The 17,537-nt window shown below is 33.0% G+C and overlaps 1 protein-coding gene across 3 annotated transcripts in view; it reads left to right on the top strand.

Annotated features, from left to right (window-relative positions):
- LOC144845788 (RYamide receptor-like) overlaps window positions 1-17,537 on the top strand; it is a 61,642-nt gene that overhangs the window by 39,460 nt on the left and 4,645 nt on the right. For 2 of the 3 annotated variants that reach the window (XM_078703224.1, XM_078703223.1), the window contains 2 exons: window positions 12,459-13,218; window positions 13,828-17,494. In XM_078703224.1, coding sequence (XP_078559350.1) covers window positions 12,523-13,218; window positions 13,828-14,334 — 1,203 coding nt within the window. In that variant the 5' untranslated portion in view covers window positions 12,459-12,522 and the 3' untranslated portion in view covers window positions 14,335-17,494. Of the gene's footprint in view, window positions 1-12,458; window positions 13,219-13,827; window positions 17,495-17,537 lie in introns of those variants that run through there. The other variant, XR_013612590.1, reaches the window with a different exon arrangement.

Below are 17,537 nucleotides of genomic sequence, written 5' to 3'. Positions count from 1 at the left end.
GCTTTACACATTAGTGCAGTACCGTAGATTCTCGTAACATTTAACGAACTGTTTACTTCAAAACATCAGGTTATAGTGCAATTGTTACCATGGGTAATTGAGTGGTAATTAGAGAACAGATCCTAATAACCAGCTCAACTCAAGTGTTGTTATTTTTTGCAACTTGGCTTTAAAGAAATGTCACCACCCGTGAAATTACATGATATGCACTTAATGCCTATAGTATTTATGCTTGGGAAACCTCTGTTATACGACTCGAAAACGCTCTTCTGGTTCTCGATGGCTTGGATATCGCTAGAAAAAAAACTTAATGCACATATTTACGTTATACCTGACATGTAAATAGAACATTACTGGAAGTAATTAAAAATACTTTAAACAGCTAGATGTCCTTTCTAGATGACGTGCGATTGCCAGTTAGAATCTATCTCATGACAGATTTAGAATCGATTGTTATCCGACTAAAATAAACAGTGTTTAATATACGAAGATGTTCTGGTGTTCACAATGAGCTAATAAATAAAAACGCTAGTACGGTTACAATATATAATTTACCGTATCTGACGGGAAGCTCAGATTTGATCGTTGGTTTATTTGCGATTTGCAACTTGCACAGAGAGCCTTCGTGGTTTTTAAAGCTGAGCGTTATAACTGATAATTCATTGGTATCTATATACCTCCATGCAATTGGTGGCAAAATGTTAAAAAATTATACGTATCACACTATACAAAAAGGCGTTTAAACCACGTAATTTTGAAATGGAATTACTGAGAATTACGCCAAATCTTTTCTCATTCGATTTCCGGGCAAACAGGCAATATATTTCCTAATGGGTTTCCCAAAATCATTATTATTATCATCATACTATTACGACGCGGTGTTTGTTGTGCGTCATGGAGACGACTGATTTATTAAAAATCAATTAGTCGTAAAAACATCGTTTTCGCATTCAAAAAAACTAACGCAATCTTGACACTTATTAGCGGCGTTTTAATATGATGTATAGGCGTGTTATGTGACCTGCATAGATTTAAAGGCATGATTCTTCAATCATAACCCAGGCGCGATCCTGCTTATCAACAAATTATCGATTATTTTTCTGGCCCTCCACACGCTTGGAACACAGTTAATAATTCCAATGACAATGTAATCTCACGGGAAATTTGTATTGACTAAAAAAGTAGGCCTAGAGCGGAGAGCATACTATTATGTTTTTTTCTCTTTTTACGTTAAGCTTGGTTCCCACTTGGATGCAACGCAACGACGTATTCATAACGTAAGTTAGTTGACCAATTAAAAACAACAGTTTATGATCCAGTCGTGATTGGTCATTTTTTTTACGGCGTGCTTACGTCTTTGTGTTCTGTCAAAAAAAAAAAAGCTTAAACAATTAAGTTATTAATAAAGACACTTTTATAAATCCCGTTATATATGCTATTGAAAATTGACTTTTGTACGCGCATTCAACTTTGTGAATGTGTGTGATGACGTCACTGACTGCTAATTTTGATAATCGTAGCCTATAGTAAGATAGACTGGTAGACTAGGTGTAGATTTTCATTTTCTTAACAACAACAGGGTACTGGGTCACGTAAGGGTTGATGTACGCCATCGTCATGTCTTGTCCTGCTGGAGTTATACATATTGTTTAATTAAAGTGTAGATGCAATACATTGTGGCAGTAATCGATATAATACTTTAAGTAAGTGTGCATCAGATGGACAAACTCTGGCAAAGGGTATTGCCCGGAACAAAAAGGTCAGACAACACATTCATCTCTGATTAAAAATACATTCAAGATCTATAAAAAAAATGTGTATACTGATTAAAAGCGACTGACTATGCCCCCAATTCAAATATTACTTTTAATTACAATTCAGGATAATTAGACATGGTTTCAAACGGCGCCCGATGGACGTGTCCGTACCAACGTTATTTTGCTACTTATTGATAGATGGCTACTTATTGACAATCGCTAATCATGCCCGAGCGATGTACATGAAGAGGTCTTTGTATCAAATCAATCTTCACCGAAATTTAAGATAACATAACTGATATGACTGATTAAATTGTATTGGTAAGTCACGCCTAAGTGTAGTAATTATAATGTGTAAATATTGAGCTCTTCGGTACGAATTTTACACTCACTGTCTGCTACTCTACACATTTTAAAGGTTTTTTAAGTTTCATTTCCACATAAGTCCACCGAAAAGCTTCACAAATATATTAATATTTGGTTGAAATTGTGATTTTTAGTTTTGAACTGAAAGTGATAGATTTCAGGATCCCAATGGAAATATGTTTTTTTTTTCACTTTTTAGGCTGATCTTTGCTATCAGTGTTTTGTTAATAATTTTGTCTAAGTTGTTATTAACGTCAAAACTAAAACACGGATCTTTACCAAGTTTCAACCACTGATAGATATATGGTAACGGACGACTCCAGTTCTGGACCACTTTATGTTATTTTAGTAATTTTAGGCGTGGTCACGAAAGACTCTTTTGGAGGTAATTCGGACCAGAATCCCAATTCTAGACCACTTTTGAAATTGTTATTTTACTAATTTGGCGTATTTCAAAACTCTCTGGTTGGTCGGTTGGTTGGTCGGTCGGTTGGTCGGTCGGTCGGTCGGTAAACACTAACTTGAGCACGCGACTGCATCCATCTATATGGCCTTGTTTTTATTTATTATCGTTTGTTTAGGTAAATGTAAATTTCATAGCTAAATAAATTCAAATAAATTAAAAGCAAAACAAAACAATCTAAAAAGGTGTAAATGAAAAAAAGTTTAAATGAGTACCGGTAAATTCTTCTTGTATTCTGATCATAAACGTGACTTATACAACTCAACTCTCAGCAGCTTATTTAATAAAATGTATGGCTATCATTTAAAATCATATTACAATATACTTGGATTTACAATCCGTCACATTCGTTTATTCAAGTATATTAGATCCCAAACATTTTACAATTGTATGATTAGGCACGTCGAAAAAATCAAATTACATCTCAAAAATAGAATTTACTGGAACGTTGGAAGAATTGGCATGAAAAAATAACTAACCGCTTTATAAAATCAAATTCGAATGAAATTTTACCTGAGGTTATTTTGGTGGTTTACAAAAAATATCGTGTAGGTTCGCTACATGGCCTACTTTTAGATAAAACTGGTAAACCTGGATTCTATGTTTAAACAAAATTGATTATTGTATATTTGACGACATGCTTTAAATTTAGAATACTCCTGAAATCCAACGTATAACTTAAGCTATGAAGTATGAATAGTCATGGAGTGGTTACACTGTATCTAGTACCATGTGAAATAATTAGCCAATCCGATACACTAACTGATTAATATGTTGAACGCAACGGAAGAATCGATATTGCTATTTGTAATAATGAATAGATATTCGTATAACTTTTGCTCGTTAGACCTTTATTATGAATATGAGATCTAGGCTAGGCCCCTTACATACTGCCCTTTCTGACTCCTTTCACCAATCGATGGACTACTCCAATAAACATACTTATGAGTAGTTCATGAAATGACGTAATTACAACCATTTTATTTGCTCTTATGCTGTTATTGATTTTGTTCAACACCTGTTGCATAACGAATTTCAATAAAGATACAAAGTGAAGAAATGTTGCCATATAGTAATCAAACATTCTTATCCATTGTCTCGTGTGGAACGAGTGTAATATTCGTGTAACACACGCGAGGATCAGGCTGTAAATGTGCAGAGTGGATAATTTTAGTCTACATTGTTATGCTTTGTGTGTAGTATAAGTAAATGTTAAGATAGGAAAAGGAATTAAACTATTACTATGTAACTCATTATCTATAACATGCATACATATTGATGCATGACTTGAAAATTATTCGAAAGGAAATGGGTATATTTTCTACAAAGGAATCTTTCAGTAAATATTTCAAATGTAACGCTGGCCTCTTTAATCTGAATTGTAAATATCAATTGATTACAAAATACCTTATTCGCAGTATACCTTTAGGCTTACAAATATTAGGATAATGCACAACGAAAAACAGGAGAGTTTACACAAAACTGCGGTAGGATAATTTCTATAATAAACTCTCAGGGATTCATGCATAATTACCGGTAGGCCTACCCGGTTAATGCTCTACTTGTTCATAAAAGCCAAGGTTACCATGTCCGATAGTACCCTTATAATATCTGAAACAGTCTTATAAGTTTTTGTCTATTTTGTACGTCATATATTTTACAAAGATTAAATACTCAACCAAATGGAAATTCAGAATTGTAAGTTTAATCAGTTAGGGTAATCAAGACCATTTACTTTGAGTGGATTGACTGAAAGATAAGAGATAAACTTAATGCATGCATCAAAATACATTTCTGGCAATTTACATGACAATACATTATTATAGTTGTGCGACAGCCCCGTATTTATTTCATGTTGGCCTAATAAAAAATAAAGATGAGCAACATATTAAGAATACCTAAACATAGAATCTTCGTATTGTTTATAAGAAAATTACTATTTAACACTTTTAACTCGCATCTATGGCTTGAATTAAACAATACAAATAATCATTAACGCGACGCGCGCGTACAAATGACGTTGATTCAGTATAAACGCGCACATTGTGATTTTACTGTGATAATTTCCTCGAGTTGTCTGTAACATTTTATTCATGATGTTTACTGGCTACCATTATAACACTGTTCTAGTCTTAAGTCCAAGTCTGAATGCTTAAGTTTATAATCTTAGTTCACATAATAAAAAGAACACACTGTTGGATAGATTCCAATTTGATATGCGATAACGTGTCGGAACATCAATTATGTTAACAAAACATTGAAGCCTTAATAAAGTTCATAGTGTATCGTCACTCGACATCGTACTAATAAGAGTGACCTATGACCTAGCAGATAATGTTAACATTTTCAATTAATTAAAAAAAAATAAAGATACAGGTTATATATGTACTTGAAGAATAAAGCACATTGTGTTGTATTTCCATATAGTGTCATATTATTTGCTAAAAATTCATTATCATATCAAGGGTATCATCAAATCTAAATCTTACGCGCCGCAATCTCTGATTAAATCACATCAAAATGAGATTAGAAAATAATTTAAATTAATATCATTTCCAGAGGTTTAGACAGTTATTGGTATTCTATCTATAATTTGTCCAGTATCATAGTTAGATTCTGTGATACATTGTCACATAGGTATCACATGTGGAATCTGCACCATTTTAAAGTGGACTTATGTGATAATGTCAGAGAATCGGTTTAAGTATTATTCCGAAATTATTTCGAATTGTTTCGTTCAATCACATTTTTATTGAAATTGAATAACTTAATTGCAATAGACACACTATCGACTAAGTTTTTCAGTTTATTGGGTCAAATTTTACAGCTATAAAATTGATTGTCGTGACATTTTGAAGCATCAACTATCTTTATGTTAATCCCACTAGTCCTCGTATATCTTTCTCATTGAAGCCAATTACTCATCACAGCAGTCCGACTTAACTGTGAAATAGATTGATAAAACAAAATTGATAGTACATACGTATGAATGGGGCAGTAAGATTTAGTGAAACTAATTTTGATTACTATAATAATTAAAAATGGACGTATACAATCCAGGTAAAAAACGTTTTTAGTAGTAGTAATAGTCAGCATAAATATGAGAGAATAATTATAATTAAAAGGATGAAATAATAAATCCACATTTCTTAAACATAAGGAAAATCTCAACAAAATGTAAAATACTATTATAGGCCTACAACTCATACAGAAGATTGTCGATCCCCTTGTCTTCAAAATTACACGGTACTGTATTGAAAAAAAATGTGTGCAGTGGGAGAAAGGTTGTAGGGAAACTACGACCGAGTGACGAGAATTGAGTGCAAAATTGGCCCACTTCAACGGAAACTAATATTCCTCTGTTCTTTTAAATCAATTACGCATTCATTTGAATCCTTCAAACTGTTTTTTTATTTGAATTTATACATTGTATGTACAGTATTTCGAGTGGAGAAGATTAGGCCTACGTCAACATTTGGTGATTCAAACATATTGATGTTCTGTTAAATTCTTTGTACATTACTTTATATGAAGGGGATCTAAAAATCCCAGAAGCGAAATGATGCTTGCTCGAGACATGCAAAAGCCAATTAAAGACGTGTGCAAGATAATAATTGGAAAAAATCAATGCGACAGCTTTGATGTCGCATTTCGCTACGGGGCAAACCATGATTATTGCCAGTATCTCCGAAATGGATTTAATTTCAACGGTTTTCATTGGGTAATTGAATATCATCTCCTGGAATGTTCATCAGTTACACAGAACAACTGTAATAATCAATGTAATCATATGTCATTTGTTTAGAGACATGCGGCCTATTTGCCAGTTGAATTATAAATAGTGACAACTGTAATTAAGTAACAAAGGGATTTGTGATTGAAATTTCCTTGGTAGAATTTTAACTATATTGCTTTTTAAATTGCTATTCAGTTTCTCATAGTTTGCTGTCTGACTCTGATAATGATATGTCTACTTTTGTTATAATTAGGATTAGAGGTAATAAATGGAACAACAACACTTCACTCAAACTAGCGAAAATAAAAGTAATTGCACAAAATAGAAAATAATGGAGAGAACTTGAGAAATGTATTTACAGGACAGCCTGGGAGGAGAAATACACGAACCGCTAGTATAGGCGACAAGGCTGTAAAAAATAACGTTTGATAGCATTTTTCAATCGTTGACTAGACCTAAAGTACTGTATACCTCAAACTTCATGATAAATGTTATACCCTCGTTTTGGTACCTTAATGCACATGGGAATCCATCCTGTTGTTGCAACGTAGAAGTTCGTTTCAATTATTATTTGCTTTAATTATTTGATATGCCTTACTAGTCAACAGTGAGCAATCGACTATTATTATTAAACAGTATTGGAGTATTGATGTTTATATGTCTACGTATGTTAACCAGATAACTTCCATGCCTATTTATCGAAAACTACTACATCCGATATATCTCTTTTTACATTTTTAATAGCCGTAGATAAATGACGTTTTTCATTACAGGACTTGGTCACTATAATGACCTTAACATATGAGGTTTTCTTTTAGTCATGATGCAGTCATGGTTAGAAGTCAATTTTACGATTGTTGAACAACATCCATCAGGTGGAAGCAGTATAGTCTGTCATGACCAAAACATCGGGAGACGATTCTTACTTTTTCCAAAAATGTTCCTTATCGTGTTCATTTATCACTTGTGCATTTTATGTGATGGGACCAACGACTGTACGTTCCAACCTAAGGTTAACCTTTAGTTGTGTATTGACAATTTTCTGAACTAAATGGTGATTGATAACCGTTGTGTTGGGCTCATTAAATTGATTCATGAATGTTGTAAGAAATTGAATGTAACTTGTGTAGAAAACAATATAATTTCTCGTTATTCATTTTGAACATTTCGATATCAGAATCTTTTATTTACTCCAAAAGAGAAACAATTTATGCCGTCGATGACTTGTAAAATGGTCCGATTAAAACACAATTAGGACTCAGCACAAGCGTGTCAATCACTACTCTATTCCCTTAATAATTATATAACTGAACGTAGCAATTTAACTCGTCGATTACCGGAATTAAGATAGATTTTATAGGAATTCGTTCAAACTTAGATTATTTTCTATTTCAATTCTCAATTATGTACTACATTGTGATTTATTGCAAATGACTTGAATTGTATGCCTTCTGGACACAAAATGTTTCATTTTTACAAAGGTAGACTTTTTTTGTTCAGTGTGCGATACGCAGATATTTAAAAAGTAGCAATATATTTGTCAAAGACGACCATCGTACTGTAAGTAATCTATCGACACTAAATACTTTGTTCACATAAAAGAAATCTTAATCTACAAAAGATTAGACGAGATTTTACGCGCATTATTTCAGATGGGTTTTCTTTCACGCGATTATTTTGCTTTCTTCACATGCGTACGCAATCTGGCAGCAGACCTGTATTGATTTCACAAGAGGACGTCATGAATCTAGAATGAAAAAATACTACAACTTTCTATTTTATAATGCGCATTATTACAGTAAATGCTAGGATTGAGATGGCTTTATTGCACTCGTGACGTAATGTTTAGTACGTTTCATAATTTAATATATTTGATAAATGACTGGTGATTACTGCGTTGAGATATAGTGTCATTTCTGATAACACGTATCAACCGTCATGAAAATATTAGCACTCTTCAAGTGGATTAATAAGGAAAACGATTCATTGAATTCAGGATACGTATGTAAGATACGACAACAGAACGATTTCATTCCGACACGCTATATACTCACTTGATATTATGACTAAACATTCTTATATGTGACGTTTACAAATGATGCTATGATTTTTTTGTGTAGGTTTTTCTGTTATGTTGTTAATGAAATAGTTTTATTTTATATCACTGTACTACACGTTATTATGGTTACCATTACAGTATTATGATTGATTGAATAAAGTTCACAAGAAACTCAAACTAAAATAGGTAATATCATTGCTGGTTTTTGAAATGAGCTGTAATAGGCCTACTTCAAATTACATTTTAAAACTAAAGCTACGTTTACATACAGATATTACACAAAATCCGCGCAGACTCAGTGTAAACGTAGATTTGATCCCGCGCACTTCCTTAAAATAATAGGAAAATAACATGCTTCATAATAAAGTGCGTTTGATACGAATACCATAAGAAACAAAATTTCAATCAGGCAAAAAAAAAAAAATCTTCCTTTGCTTGTGTTTGAGTATCATTGACTTCTGAATCAAGCATTTTATATTTATTTACATATACCGGTACATTCCTTTAGAAGTTTTGTATAATTACACACAACCTCAATATATCAGATCAACACGGCTTTTCTTGGAAGACCTTAACCGAGTAACCACCACTGCATAGTATCTTAACTTACAAGAGCTATCTTTAGATGTGCGTGGACGCGCCTCACAGCTACAATGTGATTTAGTAATCGATATATTGTAAAATATTTTTTTTTTTTGCTTTTAAAAAAATCTATATAAATGAGTGTACAGACATCACAATGGATAATTTGAAGCTGATCGAAATTTCACATTTTTTCAATCGATTTCCAATGTTTATATAATAGTTTACTACTGTATTTCTATTCTGTAGGCCTATATCAGGAGATTCTTGTTACAGTCATTTGTGATTTTGAATGGACTACGGTGGAAAAGTTTTTTTTCTCTGGATCTCACCTGCTTTGTATATAATCATAAACACAACATAAAACGAAGAATCACTATAAGAATTCTATTATTATAAATTTATTTTTAAATCATATTTCAAATCATTTTTAAGATCCATATACCGAAACATCGCACTAATTATTTTCAACATAACATAAGATTTTCCGGCTCCAATTTATGGAATAATTTATCTTCTGACATCGGCAACTCTATTTCAATAAAAACGTTTTCTTCCAAACTTAAAAAATACCTTATTGCAAAGTATTGATCTCTCTTTTTTATTCCGGCAATTTTTTCGAGTTTCATTTGTCAGTTCTTGGTCAGGATATGATTTGCTGTCTTTTTTTTTTCCTCCTTTTGCTGTCTTGTTATGTCCCTGTCCTTACGTCCTGTATTTTTTGAATTTTTGACCGTCTTACCTGTGTCTGTAAATAGGCTGGCCCGCCACAAGATTTGTATGTTCTTGGGCACTGCCTACTTCCTTTTATTGATACCTGTATACTTTTTTTGTATCATCAATTGACTTGTTTTATATTTTACTTGAATTTGTTATGATTACCTTATTTTATTGAAGGAAGAAATAAATGTTTAGTTGAATTGAATTGAATTGATATATATTGATTAATGTAGGGGTTCTAAATGAAGAATTACGTTAATGAAGATGACATTAATAAATAGGACGTAATAAAGACATTCTCTGTTTACAATTAAGAAATAACTATGTTTAAATTTAGCTATGAATCCTTTATAAATAGGCCTATCATATGTCATTTTTAAATCATAAATATTGATTAATGTAAGGGTTCTAAATGAAGAATTACGTTAATGAAGATGACATTAATAAATAGGACGTAACAAAGACATTCTCTGTTTACAATTAAGAAATAACTATGTTTATATTTAGCTATGAATCCTTTATAAATGTCATATTCATTAATATCTTGTTTTATAACAACACAAAACAAGTTGATTTCTGAAAAATGAACTCGTATGAAATGGGAACAAAGACGCTGTTCAAGTAATTAGCAAAAACATACAATGTACAGTTGAACTAATGCTTGCATACGGTACATAGAGGAATACTAATAATATCAGATCCGACTACCAACTACCAACACAAAAACTGCAACGGACCTACAGAAAATAAAGAACATAGTATCTGACAGAATACTTTGGAGAAACTTTACAGCAGAAATAAGCAGAGCGGCCGAGGCGGAAAAGTTTGAAGACTATTTTGCAGAACGGTATTAAACTAAAACTAGCATAGAGGAATCGGTTTAGTCTAAATTCCTCTTTATATCGTAGTTACTCTGTCATGTTTACTTCACCCGTGGTTAGAATTGAGTTTGCTCTCCTTTCATTGATCACCAACTCCATCTTCTATCACAGATGCAAAAAATTCACCATAAGCCTTTCGAGCGTATTTGAATCTAGGTATATATGTTATTAAGACAGGGTTCCCTACAATCACAAAGTCAAACAAAGATTGGCAATGGAGCAAACTACTAAAAAGTCCTGAAATCATATTTCATAAAAGAAACGCATGACGTGAAACCAACTTTCTCCAATAATCGAGTGACCGGAGAGAAAATCAAGAGAAGTGGAATGCTAGAATTATTTTCAACCTGAACGCGTATGTGCGTATTTGGCTGGTGGTAATGTCAAGAGTAGGATTTTATCTAATGAACAAACTTCAGAACATGTAATCAGGTTTCAAAAATAAAATCTCTACTTCGCAGTTCTTGTTGAGAAGAGATATCAAAATACAGAATAATTAAAACTCACACATTACGGTTCACTGATCTCAGTACGGTGCATCTGTATAAATATATTTAAGCTAATTGTATTGGATCATTTTTCATTCAAATTACAGTCAAATTCAATAGCCTATTATTTATTTAATAAGTAGAAATACAGTAGCATCGAACAATTTAAAGGAAAGGTTGCAGTAAGAGCAGTACCATAGTTACTTATTGTATTAAAAATATTCCTACCTATATTATTTTAATTACGCGTAGAGAATGATACAAAGATGGTTTTAGATCAGATACATTATTTATTTATTAATATGTGTGATGTTGGGGAAAAGTTATTTTCTTCTATATAAACATTTTCTATAATAAAAAATTTCTAATATAAAAACCTTAACGTGGAAATTGAGCAAAACAATCTATTAGAAGATTTTGAGTTGAAGATCTGGATGAATTTGGAAAACATCGATTGAAGATAAAGTAATATTAATGTACTGACGAAAGGTAACAGATAGGATAAGGAAGAAAACATGGGACGCATTGCGACATGATAATTTTCATCAAAAATGGAGAAAAGTGGCCACTAGATGTTTTGTTGAAATAAAGAGTAAAAGATCCGAAAAAACTGATAATGGAGACAAACGTCACGAAGGACCTAAGCTCCAATATACAAATAACACTCACGCTCAAAGTATAACAAATATGGGCCGTTTATTTTCCATATGAACTTGTATGAGTCCTAATTTGAACCACCTTCCAGAATAAACATGCTTTTCATTGATTTTGAATTAACAAGTGTTAAAAACAAATTTCACAGGTTTCAAAGGTAATGCAATATTTCAGTGCATTTATTCTTTTGCAGCAACCGAACGGGATTGATCAAATATCAGACAATAATCTCCATCCATACGTCACTAATTTCTATCATTTATTTTTTCCGCAATTGATAATCGTATTTATCTATCTAATCATTCACTAATTCTATTCTGTTGCGGCTTCACTGCATTAATTGGTGCTATTTCATGATATCATGAGAAAGTCGAGTAGTCAGTCGTTTGCGAAGCAGAACCCGTGACAATTTTAACTAATAAGGCTCTTAACACTTGCTCTCCTAAACAGATTAGTGTCATGTATGCCTGAGGTACTCAACTGTGTACTTCTTCAATAATTTTCGAAAAGAAAGTATTTTAGCATTTGATATTGGTATTATCTTCTGGATTATGGAGAAAACTTTAACAGAGAAAGAGAGAGATCGGCATTCTACTTTATAACAAGAATTGCATTTGTAATAACAATTCTAGATAAAGAGTCTTAATGTCAAATTTGATTGCTTGATAAATAAGTCCTAAATAATTATACCAAATAGTGTAGATAGATATATTTATTAAATTAATATTTTTCAATATATTTTTTTTTTGCAGATTTGTTCGTTCGTTGTCTTCATGATTAACTGAGTTTACACCAGAGTACACGAGATACTCCGCCATGTCCGACGTGTGTGTGCCTGATAGTATACCGTTATGGGCGGCCATTATATACGGTATTCTTTACGCAGTAATCACGCTTTTAGGAATTGGTGGAAACGCTATCGTATGTTATATCGTTCTTGGAAATAAATGCATGCGAACAGTTACAAACTATTTCATAGTAAATGTTGCGTTTAGTGACTTATTAGTAGCAGTTTTCTGCGTTGAGTTATCTTATTATGAGTCGGTGTTCGAGTCTTGGCCGCTTGGTGAAGTTGGATGTAAATTAGTTCGTTACGTTCAAAGCGTTTCTATCTCTGTCAGTATCTTTACACTGGTTGCCATAAGCCTGGATCGCTTCTTCGCAATTATATACCCTTTCAGAAAGAAAATGGAAGCAATTCACGTCATCATAATAATCATTCTTATTTGGTTTGCATCGCTGGGCATTGCTGTTCCTACGTTTGTATACAACTACGTAGTGATGTACGAAAACGTAACGTACTGCATGGAACTGTGGGATTTTTACGATCCGGTTAAGGACAGTCAGAAAAGGTTTGCATACAGTATTTCAATGTTGTTGGTACAGTATTGCATACCGCTTGTTATTCTAGCAGGCGCGTATGGAACTATCGGATGGAATGTTTGGGCTCACAAAACACCGGGCGAAGTTGAACAAACACGGGACCAGAAAATACGTGAAACAAAGAACAAGGTATGTTAATAATTCGTTTGATATCCAGTCTATTTCACTATTCGCATTGATTCCTTTAGAGCATGCACAGATAACCGAGCATTATCTTATGTTTATTTTCTGCTACATCACAGAGAGCGCACATTGAAACGGAAATTGACTGTGCCATAAACGATAAGTTACGCACACACACTGTTAATTTGTTATCGTTGAAAGTATTGATGAATTATGCAGCAGTGGGTAATGACAAATGGCGCAGCAATTCAAATCCACTTATAAGCAATAAATCCTTAAATTATGCCTCTTTCAATTCCGTGGAATAAACGCAAATCTTTAAGACTCGACCTATTAATTTAAAGATGAAAACATTACATGTAACATTTTGAATAGGCAATAGGGAGAGCTTGATGCCTTACTTACTACTACAATATTTCAAGTTTTTTTTTTCTCTTTTGTGGCGTTAACCACTATTTTATTCATTTCATTCTCAAATGATCAATACAATGATTTTACACTTCATCCAAAATATATATTCCCTTGTTATTCTGTTCTGTTATTTTCTTGTACTTTCTTTCAGTATACTCAATTGCTTATGTTTTTAATTTCATGGTGTTATATTTCTTCTTACAGCTTGTCAAGATGCTTGCATTCATCGTCTTGGTGTTTGCACTGTGTTACCTCCCCCAGCACGTATTCACTCTAGTGCAAGATTTCGACAAAACTAACGAAATACAATGTTACAAAAACTTACGACTGATTCATACTACTTGCCTGTGTATCGGTCTAAGTAACTGCATATATAACCCGATTATATACTGTTGGATGAACGCGAAGTTTCGAAACGGATTCAAGTCCTTCTTCCGCCGGATCTGCTGGTGCTTTCTTCGAAGTGCTCCCAAGGATGAGTATTGGAGGCTCAAGAGAATACCGACTCTACAAACACAAACTACTGAATCAATGGCAATGAGGACAGACAAGTGGGGAAACGACAGTCGTAAATCAAACCAAGCCAGATTTGAAAATCAAGATAAACCGTTTCTTAAAAAGCAGTTTTCCGGTCCAAAACTTTCACCTGCTTCACCTGTATCCGTAGATTTCGATACTGAAAACTCTAACTTTCGCCAGAGTTCAGATTAAGGATATATGAGTAAACGGCGTTTGTATATTTCATTTTGTAAACACTAATGTGACGGTAAATGTTGTATGTCAAATGTTATTAGTGAATCGACGTACCTGTGATTAAGGGCTTTGTGCAGATGTATACAGTTCAAGAAAAAACATTTCAGCACATTTAATACGATGAACTATTATTAAGATAAGATAGCTGGGGCGATTGCAATTATGTTTTTCGTTAACAAATCGATGCAGGTAACAGCTGGACTGGCTGTGTGTTGTGTGAACTTTAAAACGCTTTCTATCACAATAAATGTACCTGCCATATTGTCATCTTCAATCCGTTGGTACCTATAATTTGTACACGTTGTTTGTGAAATCGTAACTTACAAAGCACTGTGAATTATGATAGTATCTTCAATACACATTACTGTCTTTCCATTCGGGTAGCGCAATTAAATTGTGAAAGTCGATTTAGTTTTATGACATAAAATGCGGGTGCATCGGGCCTACTGTAGCCTCCTACTGTCATGGCATGGCGGCATTATTTTTCTTCCCATCGTCTTAAGGCAGAATTCATGAATAAAGCATGACATTAGTTATGGTATAAATTAAGACCTTCCATATGGCGCTATGTGGGTTATGTGGGCCATGGGATTTATAGTTTATAAAGCCAGATTTTTGGCTCAATGGTTAATGTTTAGGTTTCCATTCGGTACACAGATTCGAACCCATCAATGTTGTTTTTGTTTGAGAATACTAAGGGGAGTTACTCTTATAAATACTTGTGTACATATTTTATTCATGATTTTGCTGCCTAAAATGTAAACAGCATCACGTCAGACCGGGAGATGCAAATATTTTTTTTTTAAATTATTTTTACACTTAAAGATGTATTGTCCCCCTGAAAAAAATAAATGCTAACATTTCCGTTGTTGAATATGCCATTTTAATGTCACATAATAATTATCCACTTTGACCCAAAATTGCATCTAAACAAAATGTATTTACCTGAAAACTGTAATTTAAAGCAAAAATGATCAAATTGGTTGACAGCCCACCAATGGGTTTTTTATGTTATTTTATAAGTGAAAACATTATTTTTGGGGGTTTTACAGCTCACTATGTCGGTCAGTCGGTTGGTCGGTAAACACTAACTTGAGCACGCGACTGCAGCCATGTATATGGCCTTGTTTTTCTATGGAAGTGATTAACTTAATTAAAACTACAAAATAACCTACTCAAAGTCTGATATAATTAATGTTTCATGTTTTTTGGGGGACAGTACATCTTTAAGCTTATTGTGGGTGTAATGATATAGTGGTGTAGGTTCACATCAAATGATAAAAACCGATGATAATTGTATGTAGAAGTTAGGACAGCGACAAGGACACGGACGACGACGACAATAATGATGATTATAACATGAATATTTTTAAATAATGTACAACGATCGAATCTTCTTTCAATTAATTGTACTATAAAGCAGGTGGTTCTAAACGACCATTACCCTTATCGTATATATTTAAGTTCGACATTTTAGGTTGATAAATAAATATTTTGTAGTTGATGATTAGGTGTTGTTGATAATGATGCTGGGAACGGATATTTGTAAGGACAACGGCTAGTTTTGATGATGATGACGATGATGACTGTTCACATATAATGATATTAGGTATAATGATTGTTAATAATAATATAATAACAATTTTTAGAAGGATGATAATAATGATGGCATTATGTTAATCTAGATCATTCTACAATGCTAATTGTGATGATTACCCGATGATAACAGGGATACATTGTTGTTGTTGTTGTTTATTATGATAATAATTGTGGGAGAAACTGATAGGCCCTTAATACATCGTTGTCATCAGGAGTGTTATATTATGTGTAGTGTGTTAGGAAAACCATAAGAAAACAGATAACCTGCTCCCACTTGCTCTTATGATGATGGGAATGATGGTGATACTGGAACTGGTGACAGTGATGACGATCTTTTCATCATATAAATTGATGAAATGGTGTTGGTGGTGATGCATGGTGGATCAAGATTATGAGAATAATGATGATCATTGTTGATGATATTATTAAATGATGATGACAATGATGATGCGATGTAATGATGTTGCGATGATAATGATGATGGTAATAATGAATACGATGGTAATGATTGTGATGTTTTAAAAAATAATAAGAACGTAAATAAGAATGATTGTAACATACTGTTCGCATATTATTCAAGTTGAGACGTGCATGAATAAAGAAAATAAGCTTGATAAAACTGTAATGAGAATGAATAAAAAATAGCGTACGGATGTTACGAAGGATAATATAAATTTAATTGAACAACGATATTAATAATAATGAAACGTAGGTGAACTACCGAACTGTGATACTTTAAAAGACGATACATGACAGTCGTGGCTATTATTCCTTTGTATCAATTAAGAAAAGCAATGTAGTAGGCTACGACTGTTAACAGAATGTCAGTGTTGTACAGACTGCTTATCATGATCCTATACTTCCCTTCAGTAAAGAAAGTTGCATTATAATATTATGATTTAGTTCAGATACATTGTTTTAATCATACACACGATGGACTGATTAATTGATGAAAACATTAATTACAAAATGTAGGGTAGGCCTATTAATTTATGACGTTATAAAGAATTGGTGACTTATTCAATGTTTATTGGAAGGCAGTCTTATAAACGTAGACATAAACTTATCTCCATTTATCGTGGGTGCCGGGTGTGGTCTATTAAATCTGCGAACCAGTCCTGGTCTACCGGGAATTTATTTCATAGAGTCATGATATGATTTTCATAACATCATGGTAAAAATTTACTGTATATAAATGATTGTAACAAAAATTCAGCAGTTCTATCAGTGTATGTACAGTGTTGATAATAATACATAATTAATGTTAAATATAGTGTGAATAAAACCGGTTGTAATGATAGATCTTTTTAACAAAGCATAGTGTCCGGATATATAATAATATATGGATCTATTTGAAAGGTCATGTTGAAATGTTAATAAACTTTGTCCGGAAGAAAGTCGATCAGCCTTTTCGTTTCATTCAAGCTTTTAGTTTTATAATTTGCAGTCGAATTGAACTGTAACGCAGTTAATGATGGACTAACTCAATTTTGATATACCGACCAACTCACTGACAGTAAGTACGATTTGCATATTAGCCGAAGTTGTAGATTTTGACAGTT

Source organism: Antedon bifida, chromosome 6 (assembly GCF_963402885.1).
Source record: "Antedon bifida chromosome 6, ecAntBifi1.1, whole genome shotgun sequence".
In the NCBI taxonomy this organism is placed as follows: Eukaryota; Metazoa; Echinodermata; class Crinoidea; order Comatulida; family Antedonidae; genus Antedon; species Antedon bifida.
This window is presented reverse-complemented; position numbering and strand designations above follow the sequence as displayed.